The 25,971-nt window shown below is 46.1% G+C and overlaps 1 protein-coding gene across 1 annotated transcript in view; it reads right to left on the reverse strand.

Annotated features, from left to right (window-relative positions):
* Positions 1–25,971, reverse strand: part of VIPR1 (vasoactive intestinal peptide receptor 1) — a 78,433-nt gene that overhangs the window by 26,774 nt on the left and 25,688 nt on the right. Inside the window, exon 3 of the mRNA XM_073002810.2 lies at positions 5,824–5,931. Coding sequence (XP_072858911.1) covers positions 5,824–5,931 — 108 coding nt within the window. The remainder of the gene's footprint in view (positions 1–5,823; positions 5,932–25,971) is intronic.

A 25,971-nucleotide genomic window follows, 5' to 3' on the forward strand; every position in this document is an offset into this window, starting at 1 on the left:
GGAGATCTGTGTTTTTTAACCCCCAGGTGGTCTCCCAACCATCCGAAGTACGAATCAGGCCTGGCCCTGCTTATAATCCATGATCAGCCCCCAACACATGCCTTCCAGAGATCAAGGTAGTCATTGTTTATTTTTTTCTTCCTTCACAACTTCCATGGAAGAACCCTAAAATGACCACGAAGTAAGATGCCATCGTATCCTGTAATACCAATTCTTCTCAGATAGCCCTTTATTCCTGGTTCGACGGGAACCAAGAGGCTGGAGTGCAGAATCCTGATAGGTGACCCAGTCATTTGCGTTAATGATGCAATATGTGATGTGATCTGATGGCGTTCCAGCCAACCTTTCTGTGACATGGGTGCGCATAGCAATGGCTCACATTTACCAAGCTTGTTCCCACCCCTGTAAAGGGAACAAGGTATTTCAATTTCTCCACCTTAAGATAAATACTCAGAAAGTCTGATAAAAACGGTTTTCGTTCTCTCCTTCATGTTATCTGCTGGCTGGAGAATCGTGTCCTCCATGTTGGAATGACCGCAGCTGTCCTAGGCTGCCTTTAAGAGGTTTTGGCCGGGAGGGAGCGGCACGAACTGTCAATCCATGCAGCATCAGCCAATTGTTCCCTTGGTGCCTCGGAATTTTGGAGAGAGGCCCGCCTCTCTACTCACGTCTCTTTCCCCCCCACCTTTCTTTAGTCAGTTGCAACCAGTGGGCAGTCAGAGTCAGTGTTTCTATTGAGATGGGCACAAAGTGGTTCATGCCAGTTCATCCTCTGGACAAACCGGTGTTTGGTGGTTCCCAATTGTCCAATTTTCCCTTGAAGGCCTCCAGTGTTGGAGCACTCACCACCTCCTGAGGTCATGGGTTCCACTGTCGTACTGCTCTAACAGTTAGGAAGTTTTTCCTGATATTCAGCCTAAATCCGGCTTCCCGTTGCTTGAGCCCATTATTATGTGTCCTGCACTCTGGCATGATCGAGAACAGATCCTACTCTTCTTTTGCATGACATTAACAACACCTTGACACCATTTTCCACAGGACTGCTCTCTTATTAAGGACCAAGGATACCCAAAGTATAGGACAGTTCCTTTTTCTTCTAACTACAACTCCCAGAATCCTTCAACGAGCATGCTTTCAACACTGTAGCAGAATGCAATGGCTCTCTTTTTACTCCAGCTGCTCGTATTCCTCCACCCCACCCCCCCACAAGGGAATTTGGTGCTCATTTCACTTGGCCCTGCTCCGGGTTGAATGTTTACCCAACATTCTGCTGGAATACGAAAGCCAGACTCCAAAATCCATCATTTTCACTCCAAAGCAACAGCTCAAAGATGAGAGAGAGAGACTGGAGGCAAAAAGTGGAAGGAGATGTTTATACTTGTCGCTGATTCCGAAAAGCTGGTGTGATGGATTTTGTTGAGCTAAGAAACACAAAGAGAATAAAAATGATCTGGGGGGAAATTTCTCCGTCTCATGCACGGTCCAAGCTGGAGATGGAATAGCACAGACAACGATCAATCTTGGAATAAATATTCCAAGGTCAACAAATGATGGTAAAATGTTGATTTTCCAGCCAGATCTCCATTTGAGAGTTCACATTTCCTCATGTAAAATGGAAGCTAAAGTCCTCTTTATCCACCACAATCACTATTTCTTTCTTTCTGTTCCCCTAGTGAAACTCTCCTTCTACCCCTTTCCTCTCACAATAACCATGTCAGGTAGGTCAACTTGAACGAGAAAGCCATTGGGCCAAGATTACTCAGCGGGTTGTATGGCTGACGAGGAGCTAAAACCTCCATCTGCGTTCAGCACTCTAACCACGACACCACACCGGCTCTTTGATCACACAAATGAGTGCAGTCAAAGGGCTAAAGCCCTGGCATGTTTTTGAGCCCCAGGGACTCTGACATCACCCTCCAAACCCCTCAAGCATTCCTTCTGAGCTGGGCTCCCATCCTCATAATAGCTAGGAGGTTTGCTCTGGAAGGCACCATTAAGAGCCACTGACTTCGCAAAAGGTAAAGGTAAAGGTTCCCCTTGACAATTTTTGTCCAGTCGTGTTTGACTCTAGGGGGCGGTGCTCATCCCCGTTTCCAAGCCATAGAGCCAGCGTTTTTGTCTGAAGACAATCTTCCGTGGTCACATGGCCAGTGCGACTTAGACACGGAACGCTGTTACCTTTCCACCGAGGTGGTCCCTATTTATCTACTTGCATTTGTATGCTTTCAAACCGCTAGGTTGGTGGGAGCTGGGACAAGCGACGGGCGCTCACTCCATCGCATGGATTCGATCTTACGACTGCTTGGTCTTCTGACCTTGCAGCACAGAGGCTTCTGCGGTTTAGCCCGCAGCGCCACCGCGTCCCTATCTACTTCGCAAAAGACCTGCGACTAAATGTCTCGGGTAGGTGAACCAATCGCCCCCCTGTAGTTTTGAAGCCTCCCTACAGGCGTTTGGTTGTGCAGACGGACGCGAGGGGCATCTGTAGGACCAAAGATACCATGATACCACTGACTGTATGAAACCAGGAGGAATTTCCGAAGGAGAAGCTGTGTTAGTCTGCCGTCAAAACAAAGTCACAAAAAGAGCCTAATAGGCTCCTCTACCTGAGCTGGCACACGGGGCATAGAGATGCAAAAGCCGAGGGGAGAAATCACACATAGAATTTTTTTTTTGGGGGGGGAACCCAGTTTTAAAGGGATTTCACCCCCCCAAGACAAATTTTCAGGGTCTTTTTCCCAAGGGGAAAAATTAAAAAAACTTTGGGGAAACCTAACATTTTCTGTTTTGGAACATACAAAGCACCAGATTTGGGCCCGACTTTTCAAACTGAAGGGTTTCTGGAGCGAAGCTCGAGCTGTATTTAAGACAGCTTCTCTCTGTTTGCTGGCTTGCTTCCTGGAAAAAAAGAGAGAGAGATTTGGAAGGATGGCTTCAGGATCTTTGAAATGGGAGAGCTCTCCTGGAATTGGGGCAGCTAATCAGCGGCCGAAGGGCCCCCTCCCTGCCTGCTAGGTGCAGATATGTAAATCTCCCCTCTGCTCCTTGCATCCAGAGGTAAGAAATCGGAAGATTCTTCTTCTCACCCTGCAAGATGGCCAAGCTGCTCTGTGACACACACTGTTCATGAGAGGAGAGTGGCTTCTCCCCCCTGCCACCTGGTGCAAGCCAAGCAAAATTTTGGCCCGTAAGGGCAGGCAAAGAGCGGTTTCCCACAAATGAATACTTGTTGCCCCCAAAGGACAATCAGTGCGTGCGAGCGCTTTGCTGCTCAAAAGAAAAGCCCGCTCGTCGTGCGTCGGGAGAATCTGCACAAATGACAGGGACCTTGACGGATAAAAAAGATTTTGCTCTTTTGTTCTTTCTTCTGCCTATGGAGGTGAGCAACATTGCAGGGCTTGGAAATTCCTGATCGTGAGTCAGGGGTGCCTTTGCACACTTAGAACCGGTGTGCCAACTGCACCCCTTCCTGCCAAGGTCTGATTTGACCACAGTGACAACTTGCCTGAGTTACATCCTGGCTAAATGACTGTTTACGCCCTTGATGCAGGGCTGCCTATGGAAAATGTTTGGAAACTTCAATGGGTCAAAAACTTGGTGGCCAGACTGCTAAGCAGAGCTGGTTGCAGGAGTCCCATAACGTCCCAGTGACGGCAGTTCCACCGGCTGCCAAACCGTTTCCACGGGCAATTCACGGGTAAGGCAGTATATGAACCAACCCCCTTTTGCAGGGCCGTGCTATTCCCATTCACCTCTAGCTCAGAAGGGAGTAGGATTTTCCAGGAAGGAAAAGTGTCCAGGTGAAGAACACGCAGACCAAAGTCGAGGGATTAACCTGTTTGCAAAAGAACATAAATAGAGAGCAAAGTGATTTATTGGTGCTTTCAGGAAGAGCCGGAAAGGGAAGGGGGCTGGGCATTCAGCCGGCCCTGGAGAATGGAAAAAGGGTTGGAAACTGACAGCGAGATGGAAGAGGACGACAGCATGGATATAATTGAGTTAAGGCTAAATCCTGCTCCATTCTGCATAGGCCAAGAGTGTCGAACCTGGCAATTCAGGAAACCTCGGCTTCCGCAGCCTAGCAGCCCGAGGGTGTGAGATGGAGAGAGAGAAAAATTGTCTGGCTTGCATTTTAATTTGAATCGACCCACTTTGCCATTTCCAGCTACAACGTGAACTGGGGCAAAAGGATTCTCTGCTTCTTGCATTTCTTTGAATTTTGTCGTGCAGTTCTTTTTACCAAACGACATGCTCAAAATGTATATGGAAGGGGAAGACCTGCATAAAAACACACACACAGTCAGGCAAACCCTATGCAAAGAAGATGCACCTTAGGGGGAACATATTTAATCACCAACACTATCATCAAATGCTGGCAAGTCAATTTTGAACTACAATGGCCATCTTTTCCAGGGCTTTCTAAGTGTAGAGAATATTCAGAAGTGGTGTCCTATTCCCTTCTTCTTTGGAGGGGGGGATCCCTGGGACTGTGCAGCTTGCCTAAGGCTATACAAGCTGGCACTTCTCCCCCAGAGGCATAGCGGAAACTGAACTCTTCCAACCTCTAGTTCTGCAGCAAGACGATTTGCTGAGCTATCCAGCCAGTACAGTCGTGCCCCGCTTTACGATTACCGCGCATTATGACGAATCCGCTTCATGACGACGTTTTTGTGATCGCTTTTGCAATTGCAAAACGATGGTCTAAAGCACTGGTTCTTAACCTTGGGTTACTCAGGAGTTTTGGACTGCAACTCCCAGAAGCCTTCACCATCAGTTGTGCTGACTGGGGTTTCTGGGAGTTGCAGTTCAAAAGCATCTGAGTAACAAAGGTTAAGAACCACTGGTCTAAAGAGGGTTTTTTCACTCTGCCATGATCAGTTCCCTGCTTTGGGAACCGATTCTTCGCAAAACGATGTTTTTTAACAGCTGATCGGTGGTTTCAAAATGGCCGGGTATTTAAAATGGCTCCCCGCTGTGTTTAGGGACGGATTCCTCGCTATACGGGCACCGAAAATGGCCGCCGTATGGAGGATCTCCGCTGGACAGTGAGTTTTTAGCCCACTGGAATGCATTGAAAGGTTTTCAATGCATTTCAATTGGCTTTTTTATTTTTGCTTTACGATGTTTTTGCTTAACAGTGATTTTCCTGGAACGGATTATTGCCGTTAAGCGAGGCACCACTGTACATGGGGAGAATTTTCACCTTGTAAAATTCCACAAGGTGATGAAGTTCCATATACCCCAAAACCGCTTAAAGGAAGCCTCTAACCAGCTGTGATTTGCCACTGCCATTGACTTCGTTTCAGTCAATAGATTCTGATTTTTTTTAAAAAAAAAAAAACCAAATCCAGTACATGCAACAAAAATTACAAACTGAAGCCTTCAACAGAAAGCATTGTTCCAAAGCCAAAGGAAGTTAAAGGGGTTATCAAGGCTTTCCTCAAGGCTTCCAAGTTAGGTAAATTAATTAATCCTAAATGGAAGCTCGTTTCAAGTGTGTGGGGGACGCCCACCCCCATCCAACCATGCTTGGTGAACAAGGAAGAAAGGGTCGCTGTTGGTCAGGCCAAAATATACTGTTTAACACTGGAGGCCATTTGGAAACACAACCCTTAACTGCAATTTGAAAAGGCACCATCTGTTCTACATACGACCACCTCGTGGTGCTGGAGTGGACCACAATCCTAAGAAAGAGGTTCTTGGATATTTCTCATAAAAAAAGTATTTTCAACACCATGAACCTTCCTTGAACGGAGCACAGAAGGAACCCTTCTGAAGAAGAAACTAGCTGTTGCCTTTGGTTCAGCCGTCAACATCACTCACCCCGAACCTTTGAAAAGAGGCTGAAGTAGACCGGACAGGGTAACACTCTGGTTTCGCCCAAACGGGCAGCAGGCCAGCAAGTAATGTTGTCCCACAGATTCCCGCAACCTGTAGGAAGAAGAGACGAAGAACTTCAGAAGACGAAGCCCAGAAAAGCCTTCCTGGAGACCAGAAGACTTCGCTTGTTCAAAACACAACCCCCAAAACTTTTCGAGGGGCCCAGGCTAGACTTGGGATCCTAGGTTGTCTGGAAGTTAACCTTCCTGAGCTTCTGAAGGATGTCCATTTCCTATCAGCCTCTCACTCTGATGATAGACTCCCCCCATAGCTTTTCTTAGGCTGTAGAAGCACCGGACGGTAGAAACCGCCAGAGAAACAGAAGCTGCGCACGGAACCTCCGGCATAGGTCAAGGAATCTGGAAGGCCAGACAATAAATTTCAAGGCTTCAGTTGACTGCAGCTCTCTGCTCTCTCTGTACGAGAAACTTCCATCTCGTTCATTGGCTCCCACCCTTGGGTCCCCAGGCATTCTCGGACTACACCTCCCAGAAATCCTGACCAGAACAGCTGGTGGTGAAGACTTCTGGAAATTTTGGTCTAAGAACATCTGGGGACCCAAGATTGGGAACCATGGATCATGTTCATTCCACATTGTGCTGTCCAAAGTCCTGAAAACCTGTGACTCTGCTTTGCTCCCCACCACCAGTAAGAGCTCCAGTAATACTCTGCTTTCCTGATTGTGATGATTTATTGTCTATTGCTGTGCCCTCTGAGGAGGGCGCATGGGAATGCACACCCTTCCTTTGTAGGGGGAATTACCCCTTTCAAATCCAAATTTCTAGCAGCATTTTTCAAACTATACTATCTGTCAGGGAGTGGAAACCAGTAGTTTTCAGTTGTGTGGCTATCCCAGAATCTGGGAACTGTAGTCCTAAAAAGGTAACTTTTCAAACTTCCCACCACTTCTTGTCTCGATAGAAACTTCCTGGCCTTTCAAATTGCAGAAAGCACACATTTCTTATAAATTTTGAAGCTACGCTCTTCAACTTCAAAAGAACATCCGGAAGAATGGACATGCCAACCCAGCAATTTTGCATGAAATTTTTACCACCTAGAAGGCCGCACTCTAATTTCCAATATTTGACTAGCACTGCTTTACACAAGAGGAGGTACATTCAGTCGCATTAAGGATCCCAAATTTCTTCAAACTAAACTAAAATATATGTATCCCATGCATACACTAGAGATGAAATGGCATGAATTCTTGGGCTATCTTTGTTCCTCAGGCGCAAAAAGTAAATACACAGTAGATGAGTCACTTGAAAATCGTACTGGGGTGTGTGTGTGTGCATTCCACTTTTTTTTTTGCAAGTGTTGTGGGAGTATTTCAGCTTGGTTCATCTGATAAGGGCAGAGGCGTATTAATTTATCCAGGCGTTTTATCTGCCAACGAGAAAACTTGCGCAGCTTATTTTGTAACCAACAAGGAAGATTTTTCCTCTAGTCCCCACGTAGGAAGATGCAATTCGCACAAAATCCACCGTCTTGGAGAGAGTACAATATCGAAAGCCATTAAAAGAACTTTTACAGGAGAAAAAAACAGTCTTGCAACATGAAAGGTAAGGCGCTGGGGATTTGAACTATGCACTCCAGCAAAAGTAAAAGTGGAGTCTTGCATTTGGTCTGACCCTGTCAGCTGACCCAGAGAATGGAGTGGCGTGCTCTTCTCCACTGGACGTCAGCGCCCCCACGACATATGGCCAGAAAGTGCCATTGCAACTGTTTGTTTAGAAGCGATTGGTTGAAGAAATGACAAATAACAGCCCTCCTAGATTTATCCTTTTGATCATGCAGTTCTTTACAACCCCATGAGCGTCAAGACTAACAACAGAGAGCTACCGGATCCCTTGCCTACAAGGGTTTCCTAGCCACTTGAAATCAGAAGCAAATTCCATGCATACATTGTTTGACACGCGAGGAACCCGGTAATCCTATTCAGGCACCATCCAGCCCAGTGTTGTGAGCACGCTTAGAGGATATCATGCGGTTTTCATAGGCTTCAGCACCGGGTTAGAAGAGGGGAACTGCCGTGCTGACATGCAGTTTCAAGATGTAAACGAGACCCCAGATTTTCCAGGCTTCTGCTTTTCAAGTCTCCTCTTCAGATTCACAGGTGAAGCGATGAAGGGTGTAAATAAGACTGGGCTAGTTGCTTTCCTCTCCCAGTGTTCCCAGTGCTAGTCAGTCTAGTGCCCGAATAGGGACAGAAATGTGGGGAAACCCAGTTCATCCCACAATCCCAAACCAACCAACCAGATTATTAGCAATATCAAAGCTAAAAACAGTAAGTATGCAAACATTTAGAAGGATCAAGCAAATTAAAAAAAAAACACAGTAAACCAAAGCAAAACCAAAAACACATTCAAAGCAGTAAGGCACAACCATCCATTTAAAAAACTCCATTCAAGCAGCCAATCGTTGAGGGAAGGGTTGCTTGAAGAGGAAGGACTTTGTTTGCTTGCAGGACAGCCAAGATGGGGCCAGGCTGGTCTCCAGTGGGAGGGAGTTCCACAGTCTGAGAGCAGCTGCAGAGAAGGCCCTTTCTCGTGTCCCCACCAACCACATTTGTGTAGGTGGCGGGAGCGAGAGAAAGGCCTTCCCCGATGACTGGATGATCTGAACACCTTGAGCTTCTTGGAAGAAAAGTTTGATACAAATAGAATGAATGAATGAATGAATGAATGAATGAATGAATGAATGAATGAATGAATGACGTGTATAAAGTATCTATTTTAGGGGGGAATACATATGACTCATATTTACTAAAATATGTATTTTTGGGGAGGGGAGGCGAAAGTACGGTTGATCAAAATGCAGATTTGTGATGGTTCTAAAAAATCGAGTAGACGCAGAAGACTGTGGACATATGACTCAACTGGCCAAGCCGGTGGCGATGGGAAACAGAACAAGTGAAATCATGCGCTCCAGTGAAGTCAATCAGGAAAAAGGCTTAAATCCATGTCCTGGAGTACAGTCCTGATTTAGACAAGAGGAAATCAGTTAAAAGTATTTTTCTATTCTCTCTACCCTTACACAAGGGCAACGGAGAGCAACCACTGCAGAGCAAAAAATTATTTCCACTTGTTAAGATGCTTTTTCTCCACAACAAAGGAGCTGGCCACGTATAAGCTTTGCAGAGAAACAGTGACAGGGAACGGCAGTTTAAAATGCCTGCTATTAACTGGAGCTCTTGAGGGTATATTAGGGGGCTACGGGTTTGTTTGTTTGTTTGTTTTGCCTTGACAGCATTCATATTATCAAACATTTGATCAAGAAATCCCTGCCATATTGTCTAAATCTCTGGGCAAGGCTGGAATGTTAAAATTCATGTTAATAAAAGCAGATGTATCTGATGCTTTTGTGGGGTATCGGAGTAAATTCTCCAGAATCTCAGAGTCACTGAGCTATGAGTTGTGGGATTCTAGCTGTGGAACTGTGGGAATTTCTCAGGATTTGGGGTTTAAAAGGTAAAGGTTCCCCTTGACAATTTTTGTCCAGTCGTGTTCGACTCTAGGGCATGGTGCTCATTCCCGTCTCCAAGCCGTAGAGCCAACGTTTGTCTGAAGACAATTTTCGTGGTCACATGGCCAGCGCGACTAGACACAGAACCTATTTATCTACTCGCATTTGCATGCTTTCAAACTGCTAGGTTTTAATACCAAAGTACTAGATTCCATCACATGACCTGGAAAAGTTCGTTCCCCCCCCCCAATTTTTAATTTTTTCTCCTCAAATTTTCAGCCAGCGTGATCCGTGAACATGTTGCCCAGATGATTTTTGAAGATTGTACCCCTTAGCATGCTTAAGTCCCTACTCTTATGATGAGGTGCCCATTCTAAATCTCACTGTTCTCAGGGCTGCATCAGCAGGGGTGAGATTTTCAGACTTCTTAGACTACCAATCCTATAATTCTGCAACTTCTGCCTGAGTAACACACCTCTTCCACATATCTCAATGTGGCTCGCCTGGGAGAAAAGGCTTCACCCGGCAGGCATTTAGGCCTAGCTCCATCTAACTTCCTGTTCTGAAAGAAAGCTCCCAGCTAGCACTGGGGCAGAAACAGGAAGCTTGTCACGGTCCGCCCGCAACTCCCGCACAGCAAATTCTCTTGCACAACAGCTGAAGTCCTTCTTATTGACACTGCTTTTATGCTGGAGTCACTAAGGACTTCTCTATATCCCAACGTGATCAGGCAATAAAGACTTTCCGAACAGCAGGAGCAGCTACCGTTGCTGGCACCAAGGCCGTTCGGAGCTGTGTCTGTTGCCAAATGGTTGCATCCCAAACCCATCATCCATTTCATCCCAATCCTGGTAAAGAAGCAGCCGGGGATGCCTCCGGGAAGACTCTAAATGGGATGTGAAAAGGAACAGCCTCTTCCCGTGGCCGCTCTCCAGCGCCCTGGATGCTTCAGCCGACAGATCCAAATTTTGCCAGCTTTTTGTAGCCGGCAGGAGTGCTGCTAACTGGCATATGGTCCTTTCAAGACCGGGGAAGGTTCCTTTGGGACTACGTATCCCAGAATCCCTCAACCGGCAAGCGACAGATGCTCAGAATTGTACTTTAAAGATGTAAACACTTCAAATGCAGGGTTGCTGAAGTCCTCGAATCGCTTCAGCTTGGCAGCAAAGCAAAATCTCCCTCCCTGGAATCCTTCTTGGTCCTTCCAGCTTCTGAAATGACATGGAATTTTATCCGCCCACATATACTCCACAGGGCCGAGACATTTGGCTTGTTTTAAAGGCTAAATATTCTTAAGACCCCGAATTCTACAAGGCCTGAATTAGATCCAGGGTCTCCCTTCCTCTAGTCTACCCAATATGGGGGGGGGGGAACCCTCTCCTCCATAGGCCACAGTTAGCTCCCCTAATCAGCACTGAGCGAAAAAGCTTGTTTTTAATAGAGACTCAGACTTGGGACTTGGTAGCAAAGACTTGGAACTCAGACCCAGTCTTTGCTACCAAGTCCCAAGTCTGAGTCTCTATTAAAAACAAGCTTTTTCACTCCAGAAAAAAAGAAGGGGTGGTGGTGGGTTACAAGTTGCAAATGGAGTCTGAGTCATTGAAAAAAAGAACTCGAGTCACGGGTGCGATTTAAGTCCAGCTTGGCCACGATTCCCTTTTCCCCACTAATCAGCATGGTCCTCTATCCAGCATTTTTTATTTTTATTTTTTGGAAGGAGAGGAACAGAAGAACTACTATCAGGAGGCAAGAGGAGGTCATTTTCATCAGCACAAATCTGTCTCGATCTGGATTCAACCCATTTCCATGGGTAGTGTATGGCAGTCTGCACTTTTCTACGCTGTGCAAAAGTTGTAAATCGACCGGGATTCAATGGCGATCAGCAATCATATTTGTATTTCGGAAGGTTTTCTTTCAAATTGAACTCCACCTTCCTATCTCCGACAAAACATGCTGCCTTTTTTCCCCCTTTTGGCATTTCAGATGTTCGGCAGGTGTGTATTTCCTCCGTTCTGTGCCTCCACCACCTTGCTTAACCTAGCTTTCCAACAGGTTGATTTTCACCGCACAATGTTTTGAGATCTGGGACGCTGGTAACCTGGGGTCCAGCAAACACAGATACGCCTTTTAACTCTGCTTTGTTGGTCGCATTTCCCTTCTGGAGCTTTGGCCTGTCAGGTCAACGTCTGTCACTCTGAAGCTCCTAGCCGTTCGACAAGGTGAGAACCAACCGACGTGAGTTTAAGTGAGAGCGTCACCCTGTGAAATTCTACAGGGCAGCCGGGAAGCCTCTCTCAAGCCTACATCATGCGTTGCCCCTCCGCACATATAACTGAGCTGGAAAACAAACAAGAAGCCAACAGCGATGGGTGATAACATGTTTTAGGTCATTTCTGGCCTGAATTGAACGAAACTAGCAAATTTCTTCTGATTTGCAATGGGAAGTCCATAACATTTATTTTAAAAAATGCAACAGCTCTCCCTTCTGATTCCCTGTGTCTTCAGGGGCTGCCATCTCTGTTTTACAGAGCCAATGATCTTGCAGGAGAACAGGAGCTTCATGCAAAATGCACATATGACATAGATTTTATGGAAAATATCCTTTTAGTAAAATATGCTTTGTACTGCATGTTTTTTTCTGCAGAACTCCAGAAAAAAGATATTTTATGCCAGCTATATTTCATGCCAATTCCAGAAACCAAGCACAGCCAAACTGAGCGAAGTGGTGGAAGTGTCAGATCTCTCGAGCCAACAGGCAGATTTCTCAGGGTGCTGTTTTGTTTCATCTGCGAATGCAATGCAGTCTGGACCAACACTTCTTGATGTTGTTGTTGTTGTTGTTTACTTCTTAAGTCGTGTCCGACTCTTGGTGACCCCATTAACCAGAGCACGCCAGGCCCTCCTGTCTTCCACTGCCTCCCGGAGTTGGGTCAAATTCCTGTTGGTGGCTTCGATGACCCTGTCCAGCCATCTCATCCTCTGTCGTCCCCTTCTCCTCTTGCCTTCACACTTTTCCAACCTCAGGGTCTTTTCCAGGGAGTCTTCTCTTCTCATGAGATGGCCAAAGGATTGGAGCCTCAGCTTCAGGATCTGTCCTTCCACTGAGCACTCAGGGTTGATTTCCTTCCAAATGGATAGGTCTGTTCTCTGTGCAGTCCATGGGACTCTCAAGAGCCTCCTCCAGCACCACAATTCAAAAGCCTCAATTCTTCAGCGGTCAGCCTTCTTTATAGTCCATCTCTTGCTTCCATACATCACTTCTTGATAATGTATTACAATTACCTGCATAAAGATCCTTCGGTTGGTTTCCTGACCTTTCACTATGACATGGTTACTCTGTGTGTGTGTGTGTGTATGTGTACTGCATCTGTGACTGATGTTGCTATGCTATAGATTCCTTGTTTGTTTTTGAAATCTTTTCCTCACTGAGTTGTTGTTATTGTCAAAATATCCAACACGTTCCCTTTTGCTAGCTGGAGGACAGGTCGAGAGGGGGGCTAATGGGAGACGCCCAGAATAACCCTGGTTATGCGCATTGTTTGGAAGGTACGCAGTTGTGGCCTGCCTAAACAACAAGCCGGGAGGGCAAATAAATTCACAAAGACACCAACCAACCTGCCCAATTTCAAAGGTTTCTATGTGAGGGATATGCTTCAGCAAGCCTCAATAAAGCTATGCGCTGGTGAAAGATAAGGTCTATGGATTAGAAAAACAGGAGGCGTTAGCACATAGCACGCATCTCAACTGCTTGGTTTGTACACTGTCCGGCTCTCAACCTGATGGTTTGAGCATGGATGGCTGACTCTATTCTTTCCAGGCCTAGTGTAGACCGGCCCAAATGTTGTTTGGCCTTTTACGTGTGTGTGTGCACAACAGTTTGTTATGTGTGAATTTGTCTTTTTAATGTCCATCGGGCAACAGGATATATGGACTCAGCCCATCCTTCTGAGTGAACTTGGGAAGCACACATTTGTTCAGAAGTTGAGTAATTCTTCAAAATTTCTTGGCGAGGTTTTGTATATACAGGAGACTGAGATTTGCACATTTCTGTACTATCAAGAAACACAGTACAGAGCCTCGTGACACGGTGGTTAAACTGCTGCACTGCAGCCAAAACTGCATTCATCTCATGGTTCAGTCAGCCTTCCGTCCTTCCAAGGTCGGTAAAATGAGTACCTAGCTTGCTGGCGGGGCAATGCGCAGCGTGCATAATTAACTTGTAAACCATCCAGAGAGTGCTCTGAGTGTGGTGTGGTGGTATATAAGCTGCATACGTTCTTTTTTGCTTTTACACGTCACCGTCTGGCACATACTGGCAAATGGAGCAGACTGAATAATCCAGATACAAACAGCGCATCCTGTGCTATACTGCATTTGCTAGTATCGCTCTGTCCTTTGTGCCAGCTATGTGTACCTGGATGTTAAAAAAAAGGTACTAGCTGTATGCTGCAGAAAACATGACGGGGAAAAAATGTACTTGTTGATCCAGTTTTATGCTGGAAATGAGAACTCTTACATGGACAGGGTGAGGAGAATTCCTGATCTATCGTCTTGCTTTATCGAGAAATCCTGCCTTGACGAAAAATGAAAAACTGAGATTTTGTCACATCCCTAGCGGTGTGCCTGATTTGAAACGGGCTGCCTGAAACCTAGGCTTTCTATTTATTAAGCAAAAGATGGAACAGGGATACTGGAACAAAACAGCCCGGACGTGTCTCTCGACACATCTAAGCTTCGCCACAAACGAGGAACGAAAATGTCGCACTTTAAGATTTTGGACAAGGAACAGGTGAAATCAAAGCAACGGTTTTTAAAAACAATTCCCCGAGTTACTAATAGACATTTGAGCATTAAAGTCATCCACTGTCGATTGGTAGTCAATCATCCACAACCCAGGGCTGGGATTCCTGAAATCCGTCACAAACAGCTCTCTTCTCGAGGATGAATCTGCCGGGAAGGGACAGCTGCCAACGCTCAAGGTTAGCCAGTTGGATCTGCTCATAACCGCCGTCTGCAAAAAGCAAAGTCCTGGATAATTTGGCATTCTAAGCAAAACAAAAGCTGGGCCCAAATGAAGGCTGGGAACTCAATGGCTTGCGGCTGTTGGGAGGGAAAGGGGGGCCAAAAACACAGCCTTTTCGTTATCAAAACCCAAATATTTTTATCCGACAAAGTGACAACCAGATTGCATAACAATAGCACACACACACACACACACTTTCTGTAAGTTCTTGTTGTTAGCAATGGTTTCCTCCTGTTTAGAGGCATACAGTTGCTTTGCCAACAGATCCAGGAAGGGATGAATTACAGTGGGGTCTCTACTTAAGAACTTAATCCGTATTGGAAGGTGGTTCTCAAGTTGAAAAGTTCTTATGTTGAATCTGCATTTCCCATAGGAATGCACTGAAAACCATTTAATCCGTATCTGCTCTTTTCCGTCCATAGAAACTACAGTGGAACCTCTACTTAAGAACTTAATCCGTTTTGGAATGGTGTTCTTAAGTTGAAACGTTCTTAAGTTGAAGCAAAATTTCCCATAGGAATGGACTGAAAACCAATTAATCCGTTCTGGCTGTTTTTTTGTTATGTAGAGGTGCGTTCGTACATTGAAGCATTAGTTCCCATAGGAACTAATGCAAAGCTGGTTAATACGTACTCTACCACTAGGGGGAGAATTTTTTTTAACCTAAGATGACCTAAGGTTAAAAAAAGAGCAGGAAAGGTTTTTTTTTCCTGTTCTTATCTTGGATTTCTGTTCTCAAGTAGAAGCAAAATTTAGCAAATGGAGCTGTGCTTAAGTTGGATTGTTCTTAAGTAGGGACGTTCTTAAGTAGAGACCCCACTGTATAAGATCCGGTATTAGCATTCCTGCCTGAAGACTGCTGATTAAGGGGTCTGGAAAGGCCTTAGCTAACAGACTGGTGTCAGATAATGTAAATGGGGTCAGAATAGCTCGTCCATCCACAGAGAGGTGGGACAGATGGACGGACAGATGAACAGAAAGACTGAGATCAGAGGCCGCATTGTGGAGTAGTCAAAGTGCTGAACGCGGGCGCTGGAAATCCGGGTTCAAGATGTTGCAGAGTTTTGGATTTTTATTTAAATTCCTCTCGCTGCACAGTAGAATGGCAAGGACTCAAGAGCAGAATAGCTTCAAGTTCTCCAGAATAGTTCACCCCTTTTTCTCATTAATCATTATTTAGAGTCTCCGTAACATACTCTGAGATATTTGTAAGGAAAAAGGACTAAAGGGGTTAATTACCTATCACTGAACAGATCAAACAGCAAACTTATAAATACGACGGCTTTCAGCAACAGGTCTCAACAGACTGCTTTCAAACCAAGAGAGGGACAAAGACTCTGAGCAGAGAGGTGGGACTCTCTTTGAAATCAGGGGCCGGGGAAGGAACCATTGGCTAGTGCTGGACAGATTGACAGTCACACCAGCCCAGAATGGGCCCTCCCAGCCAAACTTACTAGAGGCAGCATGCGAGATTGCAAAAACAGAAGATTTAATGGAACCATGAAATTTACTGGGTGGCCTCTGGCCGGTTGCTCTCCTTTCTTGGCCTGCTTTGCCTCATAGGACTGTTGTGAGGATAAAATGAGGAGGAGGAGAACCAGCTACACTGTTTTATGCTCACTGAAGGAAAGATGGCACAATACCCCATCCATCCAATGAATAATTTGAATGGCCCTGAGGAAGCGGTGAGCTTTCCCCATTGGCCCTTAACCCTAGAATTATGGGGTCAGCCAGTGAAGCGGATTTGTGGTAGGTTCAGAGAAAAAACTCATAATTTGCACTAGCAAAAAACGCTACAGCCACAAGGCGCGCGGAAGACAGATGGCTCAATGGAGTTTTTAAAGGCTTAGACTTTCCCAGATCCTGATTGCAGCTCTCAGACACAATCAAGTTCCTTTTGTCAACAACAACTCCCAGAATCCCCGACAAGGGTGATTTGGAGGACTGTCGTCCCCCAGGCTCGACGATACGGCTGAACACCAGAGGGCAGAGAGAGGCAAGAAGGCGCTGGATTCGAAAGATGCCAAAGAGCTCTTTGCAGTTTTTACGCAAGAGAAGTGGGCTCTGTTGAGTCCAACCCTGGACAGAAAACGAACACTCCAGCTGATCCAAAGAGCGTGGGTTTGTGTGAACGTCCGCATTGCTCCGTGAGTCAGCAGCCGTCCCATCGCAGCCCGCTTTTCGGGTCATCTGGGGTGAGTCAAAAATCCAGCTGTGGGTGGCAAACTTTTGGAAAGTGGAATATTGCTATTCCAGAAGTGGGTGGGAGAAGTCTCCTTTCAAGCCACCAGGGTATTGCAGAAAACGAACAGGCATGCACGAATCTTATGGACTAGTCACTTGTATGGATTTTGCAAAGCTCGTCTCTGAAGTCACTGTGGTACGATGGAGCCACTTGCCCTAATTGATATGTATGCACCTTCGGGCAGGAACCAGTCCTTTGTTCCCGCTTACTTACGTTACTCAGTTTCTCACCACGGACTCTAGTTGCTAGTCCCAGAAAGTACAGCCAAGACCTGAGAAGGGATGTGATTGGGAAGGATGTCTGGTGGCCATTAATTCATAAGGCCACCGTATGTCAGAAGCAGCCTGACCACATGCAACATCTACAGTAGATCCACTGGGTCAACTGTTGAGTAGAGAGTGAAGACTTAGATAAATCGCATTGATTCTGTGGGTCTCCCGCAGCCGGGACTAGTACCTGAATCCAGACTATAGTCTAATTAGGGCTAAATGATAAGGTTGATACAAGTAGTACTTCGGTTATGCAGCACTGAGGTTTGCTCAGCTGTTAAAAAAAAAATAGGAAGGCAGTTTGCCATAGACTGGCACAGGATGGCAGCGAAGGTAATTATTCTGCTGAAAAAAATTAAAATAATAAGTCACAGACATCTCAAAGGGATCGTAAATTAATGTTTGTGAGATACTGCTATTAATCTCCACAATAAAAGCTTTCTTCTGTTTATCCGGCAGTTGTCAGAGCGCTAATGCTGAATGTATTTGCATATGATTTGCATATGATTATTCTTGAGCATCCCCTGGACTGCAAGGAGAACAAACCTATCCGTTCTGAAGGAAATCAACCCTGAGTGCTCCCTGGAAGGACAGATCCGGAAGCTGAGGCTCCAATCCTTTGGCCATCTCATGAGAAGAGAAGACTCCCTGGAAAAGACCCTGATGTTGGGAAAGTGTGAAGGCAAGAGGAGAAGGGGACGACAGAGGACGAGATGGTTGGACAGGGTCATCGAAGGGACCAACATGAATTTGGCCCAACTCCGGGAGGCAGTGGAAGACAGGAGGGCCTGGCATGCTCTGGTCCATATGGTCACAAAGAGTCGGACACGACTTAACGACTAAACAACAACAATTCTACAAAGAGACGTTGCGGGCAGACAGGGGGAAAGTGATTTTAAATGCTGGAAACCTTCAAATTAAAACCTGCCTCTTTTCCTCCCAGCACTGGATGATTTGTGGCTAAATGGCTGCTAATCCCAAAGGCAAAAGGACAGCTGCTTCCCTCCAGTTGGACAAACACGGGGGGAAGCGTTGAGGGTTTTTTGGCTAGCCCCCAGCTGCCTTCACGGTCGAGGGAAAAATACAAACACACACACACACACCCCAAAGTTCAAGTTACAGCAATCCAGCACATGAAATGTCATCCCATTCTGGAACGAGGCCGTAAATCTCAACAAACAAAGCAATCAGGTGAGACCAGAAGGAAAAAAAAAACAAACCTCCAGCAACCACCACCAACCGGATTTAAGTGAATTAATTCTCTCCGTTGTGCTCCTCAGAGGGTGACATTAACTGATGCCAGTCCTGTACAAAATCATGGCAGAGATTCGTCTGATCGGGATACCTGTTTAAGCCTGATGAAACGAACCTGAATGCGCTTAGACGGACATGAACTAAACTCAGTCTAATTTGGGGCATGATTCAAGGTGTGGGGTAGGTGCAGATTCAAGGTGTGGGGTAAGAGCCTCGTGGCGCAGTGGTTAAAACGCTGTACTGCAGCTAAAGCCGTGCTCACGACCTGGGGTTCAAATCCCAGGTAGCCGGCTCAAGGTTGACTCAGCCTTCCATCCTTCCGAGGTCGGTAAAATGAGTACCCAGCTTGCTGGGGGGGGGGGGGCAATGTGTAGCCTGTATAATTAAAAATTGTAAACCGCCCGGAGAGTGCTTGTAGTGCTATGGGGCGGTATATAAGTCCAATAAATAAATACATAAATATAAATAAATAGGCGATATGTAAAGCCCAAACCAGCTTGGGTCCAGACTACCTGAAGGACTGCCTCAGTCCCTATAAGATCCAGGTTTTAAAGTCTTCCAGGGAGACCCTTCTCTCAATTCTGCCATCTTCCAAGAAACATCCCAGGGACTCCCCTCCACCTACAGACCCCCATCCCAAAGGTAGCCGGGTGGCCCCTTTCCTGTGGCCCTTTTTTTGCTGGCCAACTGGAAACGTCTAAATGCTAATCAGGCCCAACCTGGGATCCTTTCTGAGTTGCTGCGAAGTGAGGAGGAGAGATTTCGGCTATGTTTCATCCTTCCTGTCAATTCAAAACTGGCCATCTTTTGCCTATTTCTTAGGAACAATCACGTCGCCGTAGAACATCACAGACGTCGGTAAGCGGTGCCATTACCGTCGCCAGAGGACGACTGCAAACAAACAAGATGGCACCCAGGCTTCATCCAAGAGAGGCTTCAAGAAAGTTCTTCCCTTGGAAAGGTTAATGGCTCAGGATTTCCACAATCTCTGGCCGTGCTGACGAAGGAATTATAGGAGCTGTCGTCTAACTTTTCCCAGATCTGATCCTCTTTCTGGATGGAACCATCGCCAGGTTGCTGTACAGGGAGCACAAAAACTTGGAGCAAACGCCCATTCATCACTTCAAGCCAACATGTGAGGTCAAATCAATTCTGACTTAGGGCGACCCTTTTCAGAGGTTTCCAGTGGAGAATATTCAAAAGCGGGGAAGTTTAACCCGTTTCATGTTAAGGAGGAAATCGACAAGTTGCAATATATCCAGAGAAGGCTGACCACGGATGGTCTAACGTTCTGGAAACGAAGCCCTGTGAGGAACAGCTGAGAAGACAGAGAGGATATAATAGCCACCTTCAAAGACTTCATAAAGGGCATTTTTTTAAGCAAAAAAGTTCTCTTTGTTTCATCTTCAACAGCTCGTATCCTTTTCTTAACTAATGTACAGAAAGGAAAGGCTTTGTATTTTCAGCGCCTTGACATCAAATACATAACCTTTCCTTGAACACCGAGTTTTTTTGGAGGGGAAAAAGATATCATGAAAAGATACCAATATGCCATCCCTCTAACAAGAAATCAGAAATTTCACAGATTAATTTTTTAGTACCCTAGGAAGCCGCTTTGCCTTTACACAGACAGCAGAGTGTGAAGGCACATCTCATTTCAGAGGACTCGGAGACGTCTTAATTAATTTCTTATCTTGCTGCACAACGGACAAGATGCGGAGAAGAACAGAACGGACGACTCATTTGAAAAAATCATTAACCTTTCTGCCAATGTTAATTTTTTAAAAAAACATTTTTGCAGGCTTTGGGGGTACTACCTTTGAAAATGCCACATCGTTTTTAAAAAATGGGGGCAGGAGAAAGAGAGACACCACGACATAATTGGCATTGGAATCGCTAAGATAAATTCTTTGCTAGATCTCACTTGGTCTTCAGAACTCTGAGAGTGATGGTTCAGGGTCCATCTTTTCTAGTCAATGTGGGTTCCGCTGTGGGTCTGACGGAAAGCACAACATGCTTAGGAGGGGCCCCCTAGTTTAGTTGCAGAGTATATGTTTTATGTGCAGAATATGCCACGTTTGATCCATAGATAGCACTGGGATGGAAATCTGTCTGAAATTTCCGAGAAGCTGCCATTTAGTACACTTGGCTTGATGGCCCTATTATTGAAGTTAATCAGGTGGCTTCTGCAAGTGTGAATGGGTGGGTATACAGTGGTGCCTCGCAAGATGATGTTAATTTGTTCCGCAAAAATTGCTGTTAAGCGAAAACATCATCTTGCGAAACACGTTTTCCCATTGAAATGCATTGAAAACCTAATAATCCATTCCAATGGGAATGGATTGTCATCGTAAAGCGAAAATTGCCATAGGAAACATTGTTAAGCGAAATGCGGTTCCCAAGCAAAGACAGCCGTCTAACGAAACAGAGATGATTAAAAGACTCGTATAGCGAAGCAAGACCAAGCTGTCAAAAACATCGTAAAGTGAAAAACAGGGACCTAAAATTTAACCGTCTTGCGAGGCAAGGTCCCTAACATCGTAAAGCGAAAATCGCCCATAGGAAACATTGTTAAATAAAGTGCAAGATCGCTCCGAAAACCTCATCGTAAAGTGAATTCGTCATCATGCGAAGCAATCGTCTTGCGAGGCACCACTGTACATGGAAGGTGAGATACAGTAGGAAGGCGGATCTCCAATATGGAGTCTCCTTTGTCATGAATTGCTGAGATGTGTGTGTGTGTGTGTAAGTCTTCCTTTGTCACCAAAAAGAGATGACAAGAGTTTTAAGCCACTCTAAAGGCTCATGGCTTTTGGTTGGAAAATGTCCGTGACCTGCAGCCAATCTCACTAGATGCACCATCAAGACATCAAGTGTCAAGAACTTTTTCCAAGAACCTCCTCTTGAAGTTCACCCGCATGGTTCTGGAAGTGATGGCAGATGGACCGGCACATTCACCGTCAAAGAAGGGGATTATTTTTGGCCTGGGTACCCAATAGAAACCACCATCAGTGCCGGTTGGGACCAGTAGATCCCACACCATGAGATGAAAGCACATCATACAGGAAACCTGCTGAAGCTAAGCATCTTCAGGTCTGGTTGTTCTCTGTTTGGGGGACCATGTGGTGCTTTTTTGAGGACCACCATTGGAAAGATGGTGGGACAGAAATGGAATTCTTGAACTAGCAAAGACTGAGATGAGCCTTCAGGAGAACATCCTGTGAAGGAAGACGAGATGAACCGAGCACCAGATGGCAAAGGGCAACGTTCATCAAAGAGGACCACTGGAGTCCTCAGCTACCTGGTCACGCCCATCTTCTGGGTGAGGACTTCAACTGCCCTGGAAGGAACTGGATTGAACTTGGACATGTTACTTGTTTTGTCCTACAACTCCCCCGAATACCCTAGACTAGTGGTCCCCAACTTTGGGCCTCCAGATGTTCTTGGACTTCAAATCCCAGAAATCCTGGCCAGCAGAGGTGGTGGCGAAGGCTTCTGGGAGTTGTAGTCTGAGAACATCTGGAGGCCCAACGTTGGGGACCACTGCCCTAGACAGCATGACTAGCGGCCGCACACAATCCAGGAAACAACTATGCTGCTGAAGCTGCAGTGGAATGGTGGGTACCGGGATTCCGATCCTGCCGCTGACCCAAGATGCTGTGCTGCCTGAGGCAAAGAGACAAGGGACTGCCGCTTTCCCATATTTCACTTGCAGAAGTTGGCTGGATGGCACCCAATACCTAACAATGAAATCGCCTCCTCTCCTACATCTGAGAAATGTTGGGGGAGGGCTAGTTTCAAGCAACAGAAGGGTCCAGGGGGCACACCCAGCTCTTTTCTGCCCCCCATCCTTTGCTATCTGATGCAGAGGGTCTACTCCGTCCAATGGTAGGACCAGTTTCCTGAAACTTCCAGAGTAGGTGGGCTTGGAAATAACCATCAGTATGTGTCCACAGACAGGAAATACCTCTGCTTGACAGCATCATTCAACGATACCACTATGAAATTACCCTTCTCTCTCTCTCTCTCTCTCTCTCTCTCTCTCTTTTTGACCAAACCAAAACAATTTGCAACCCAGCCAACCCAGAAATGATTTCGGGAAACCACAGCAGGTGGAATGTGTCAGCCAAAGACAACTGCCTTCACTCTTTGCTTATTATTGTTGTTCATGCCCCAACTGCCACTGACACTTCTTGACGGTTTAATGATCTCCCAGATCTGTCGTATGTTTCCTCTCTGGTTTTTCCCTGCTCGATTGATTAATGCAACTGGTGGGTGGCTTTAGCAAGGTCTTCAAAAGAACTGGTTGGAAGGCTGGACCCCCCCTCCCTCCAGCTTTCTGATCAACTGGGAGGATGGTGGTGTCGAACCTGGGGATTTGGGGGAGGAAGAGGAAGCAGAACGACAGAAACAACCCCCCAAAAAACAGCTGGACAGAGGAGACCCTCCAGATTTGAAAGCTTTATTGCTTTCTCCTCTGTGCTGGAATTATTTATTATATGGGAAACTCATCAGCCACAAGGGTTTCACTAAGGATGGGTGGCCTTGGGCCAGTTGCACAGTTCTAGGGCACCCCCAAAAGAAGGGAAGATGGTTAACCATTACTCCACCCGAAAAACCCTGGCAAGGGTTGCTGTAAGTCTGAGTTGACTTGACAGCACACAATTAACACTCAGGTGTGTGTCCGTCAGGTGGAATTCCCAGGAGTTATGGGATTTATAGTGCAAGGGATCCGAACATCCCACGGTGCATGCCAGGTCGACAAATGCCACTAATTGCAATTCACCATGCAAGTGTTCCAAACCCTCTGGTCCGGCTTCGATAACCACCCCACCCTTGCAACCGATGGAATCGTCTTCCAAATGCAAGCTGACGATTCTGCAGGTCACGTCGAAGAAAGTAGGGCTCCTTACATCCAGTCCTCCCCCCTCTCGCTGCTCCTCCTCCAGAAACATTTCTTTTTATTGTACTTTGGGAACATTACGTAAGGAATGGAGTTCGTGTGTGTGTGTGGGGGGGGGGAACAGCATCGCGGCAACGCAGTTAAAAATACTTGTCTGCCTTGCGCACCGAGGCTTCAAGACACCTGCAGGAACTCCTCCGACACGGCTCGCTTCTGGCAGGAAGCAAAATTAGGACAAACACATTTCTGCTTCTATTGGGTATGTGTGTGTGTTTCTCACTTCAAGAAATCCCTTCTGTACCACCACTTTGGCTCACTAGCTCGACTCTGAAAGGTCTAGCGCTTGGAAAACCTACTTTTTTTGAACCCCTGCTCCTTGAATTCTCAAGAAAACAACCATTCTGAGTGTCGAGAAGAGTCCCAGCGAACCAGTGTGGAGTAGGTTTGGGGGAGTTTAATCAGCTCATACTGGGTAGGATGTAGATTTCCTGGAACCAGCCAATGCCTTGAAGCCATGGGCCAACAGCCTGTTGCATAAGGGAGATGATGTACCAGCAGGGCAAGACTGCTGGTGATTAAAGGCTTCCTGCTTCAAATCCAGGACTCACATGGCTCATCGACAACCACTCCAATTTCAGCAACTCTTTAATCATCAGATACCTTTTCCTGCTGGAGGACGGTACTGGTAGCAAGATATTCATGGTGCTTAAAGAATCCCTGCTTAGATCCCCAGGCTCTGACTCAGGCACAATGAGAATGATTGTGTGTGAGTCGTGCACACATCAGGACTGAAACAGGGAATCTTTAATCACCAGCAATTTCCAGCTGTCATAGACTCCCTTACCATACATTGCTTATGCAACAAGATTTGAGCAACCATTGCAAAAGCCATCTCTCGGGGTAGCTGATCCATGTTTGGCCAGCTCAAAACCAGAGAGACCTTTTAAGAAGCGATTTTACTCACATGAGTACAGCATAAATGGATCTATAAATTATAAAAGTTGCTCAGGGGACGCCGGAGTGTACTCACAATGCTTTCCCAGTCTTTGGGGGGGGGGGCGTCTATGTCCCCCAACCTGACCACTTCTTCAAAGGAGTCTCGTGGCACAGAGGTTAAACTGCAGTACTGCAGGCAAAACTCTACCTGTGACCCTGTGTTCAATCCCAGGTAGAGCCGGCTCGAGGTTCACTCAGCCTTCCATCCTTCCGAGGTCCATAAATTGAATATCCAGCTGATTAATTGCAAACAGCCCAGAAAGTCCTTTAAGTGCTATTAGGTGGTATATAAGCAGAGCACACTTTGCTTTTTTTTGCTTTTGAGCCCTTCTTCATGGGTTCTGTAGTCCTCTTCCCCTGATCTGAAGGGCGGCCACAGCACTGCAGTCTATTATTCCTATAGTGTAATGTCTGTGCTGAAATGGGCTGGGGGAAAAATAAATCTGTGTGTTACGTGCGGTCAAGTCACAGCCGACTTACACTGACCCTAATGCAGTTTTCAAGGCCTGTGCAATGTTCAAAGAGTAGTTTTTAACCACGGCTGGCTATTATTTCCCAGAGAACTTTTCACAGCCAAGCGGAGATTTGAACCCAGATCTCCTGCGTCCTAACCTGCCACTCTGTCCACAACACCATACTGACTCTCTAAACAGATTTCACTGCAGGCGATACTGTTAAAGTACCCACGGCAGCTGGCTCTTATGGCTTCACAGAAGGAAACCTCCTTATAATCAGCATTTGCTGCTAAAGGAATGATAGGTGACGCCCTGTGGTGGTCCATAGTTGATTAACGACCACCGGAGGCTCAATCAAACCTGTCTGCACCACTTAACTACCTTTATTCAATGCATCAGGTACGGGTGGGCGGGTTCCAAATCTAATGCTCTTTGCAATTTGTACTGATTACCTTGGACTTATCATTTTTTTAATTCCAAAGGACGCTCTTCATTTAATTAACCACGGGGAATGAATTGCACCTTTAATTACAACTGATTTCCCCTCACCGCCCAACATCAAGATGTAAAGCCTGCTGCAGTTCCTATTCGTTACCTGCCAACGAAGCTGTTTATTAGATTTGGGGCTGCAAAAGGGCTTTATGGCTTTGATTTCCGGCTGCGATGGCAGAAATGCATTTTAAGCAGGCGTAGAAAAGAAATACCGGTAGATCTAGATTTCCGCGCAGAAATCTCTATTGTGTCGCTCCCGAGACTCGGAACGGAACGGATTCTATTGTGTTTCAAAATCTGTGCCTTCTGACATTTTGAAGGGGGAACAAACATTTACACGCCAAAATAGGCAATAGAAATTCATGCGAAAAGAAGGAGGAAGTCTCAGAACCCACTACAGAATTGGGACAGGCCACGAACGCCTGTCCGGTATTGAGAAACATAAGAGGAACAAAACTGACAGATTTTTGCCCCCAGCAAAATGGAATATCAAAAGGGGAAATGGGAAAATCTACTTTTTTGGGGAGACTATAATGACCAGAATAACTTAGCTGGGGTATCTATGAACTACGCTGGCTAATGTATTCTGGCATTTGTAGAAACGTGGTCTCATGAAGAAGGAACCACGTCAAATCTAGTGTTGTTCTGGCCCCAAGATGTAGTTTTTGAGTTACTTCCCTAGATCAGTGGCTCTCAACCTTGGGAAGGTCCCCAGATGTTCTTGGACTGCAGCTGCCAGAAAGCCTTCGTGACTAGCTGTGCTGGCCAGGGCTTCTGGGATTTGTAGTCCAAGAACATCTGGAGACCCCAGGTTGGGAAGCATGGCTCTAGATCTTAGGGTTTGGACAGAAACCTCGGGGAACTAGATGCTGCCTGCTTGGCAGCTCTAGATTTTGCATGTGTGTCATTCTATGTAGACATGCTCAGAGGTCCTTTTGTCTGTTCATTATCATCTGTGCTCTAGAGCTGCTGCTATTGCTGGAGTTAAT

Source organism: Pogona vitticeps, chromosome 6 (genome assembly GCF_051106095.1).
Source record: "Pogona vitticeps strain Pit_001003342236 chromosome 6, PviZW2.1, whole genome shotgun sequence".
Classification (NCBI taxonomy): domain Eukaryota; kingdom Metazoa; phylum Chordata; class Lepidosauria; order Squamata; family Agamidae; genus Pogona; species Pogona vitticeps.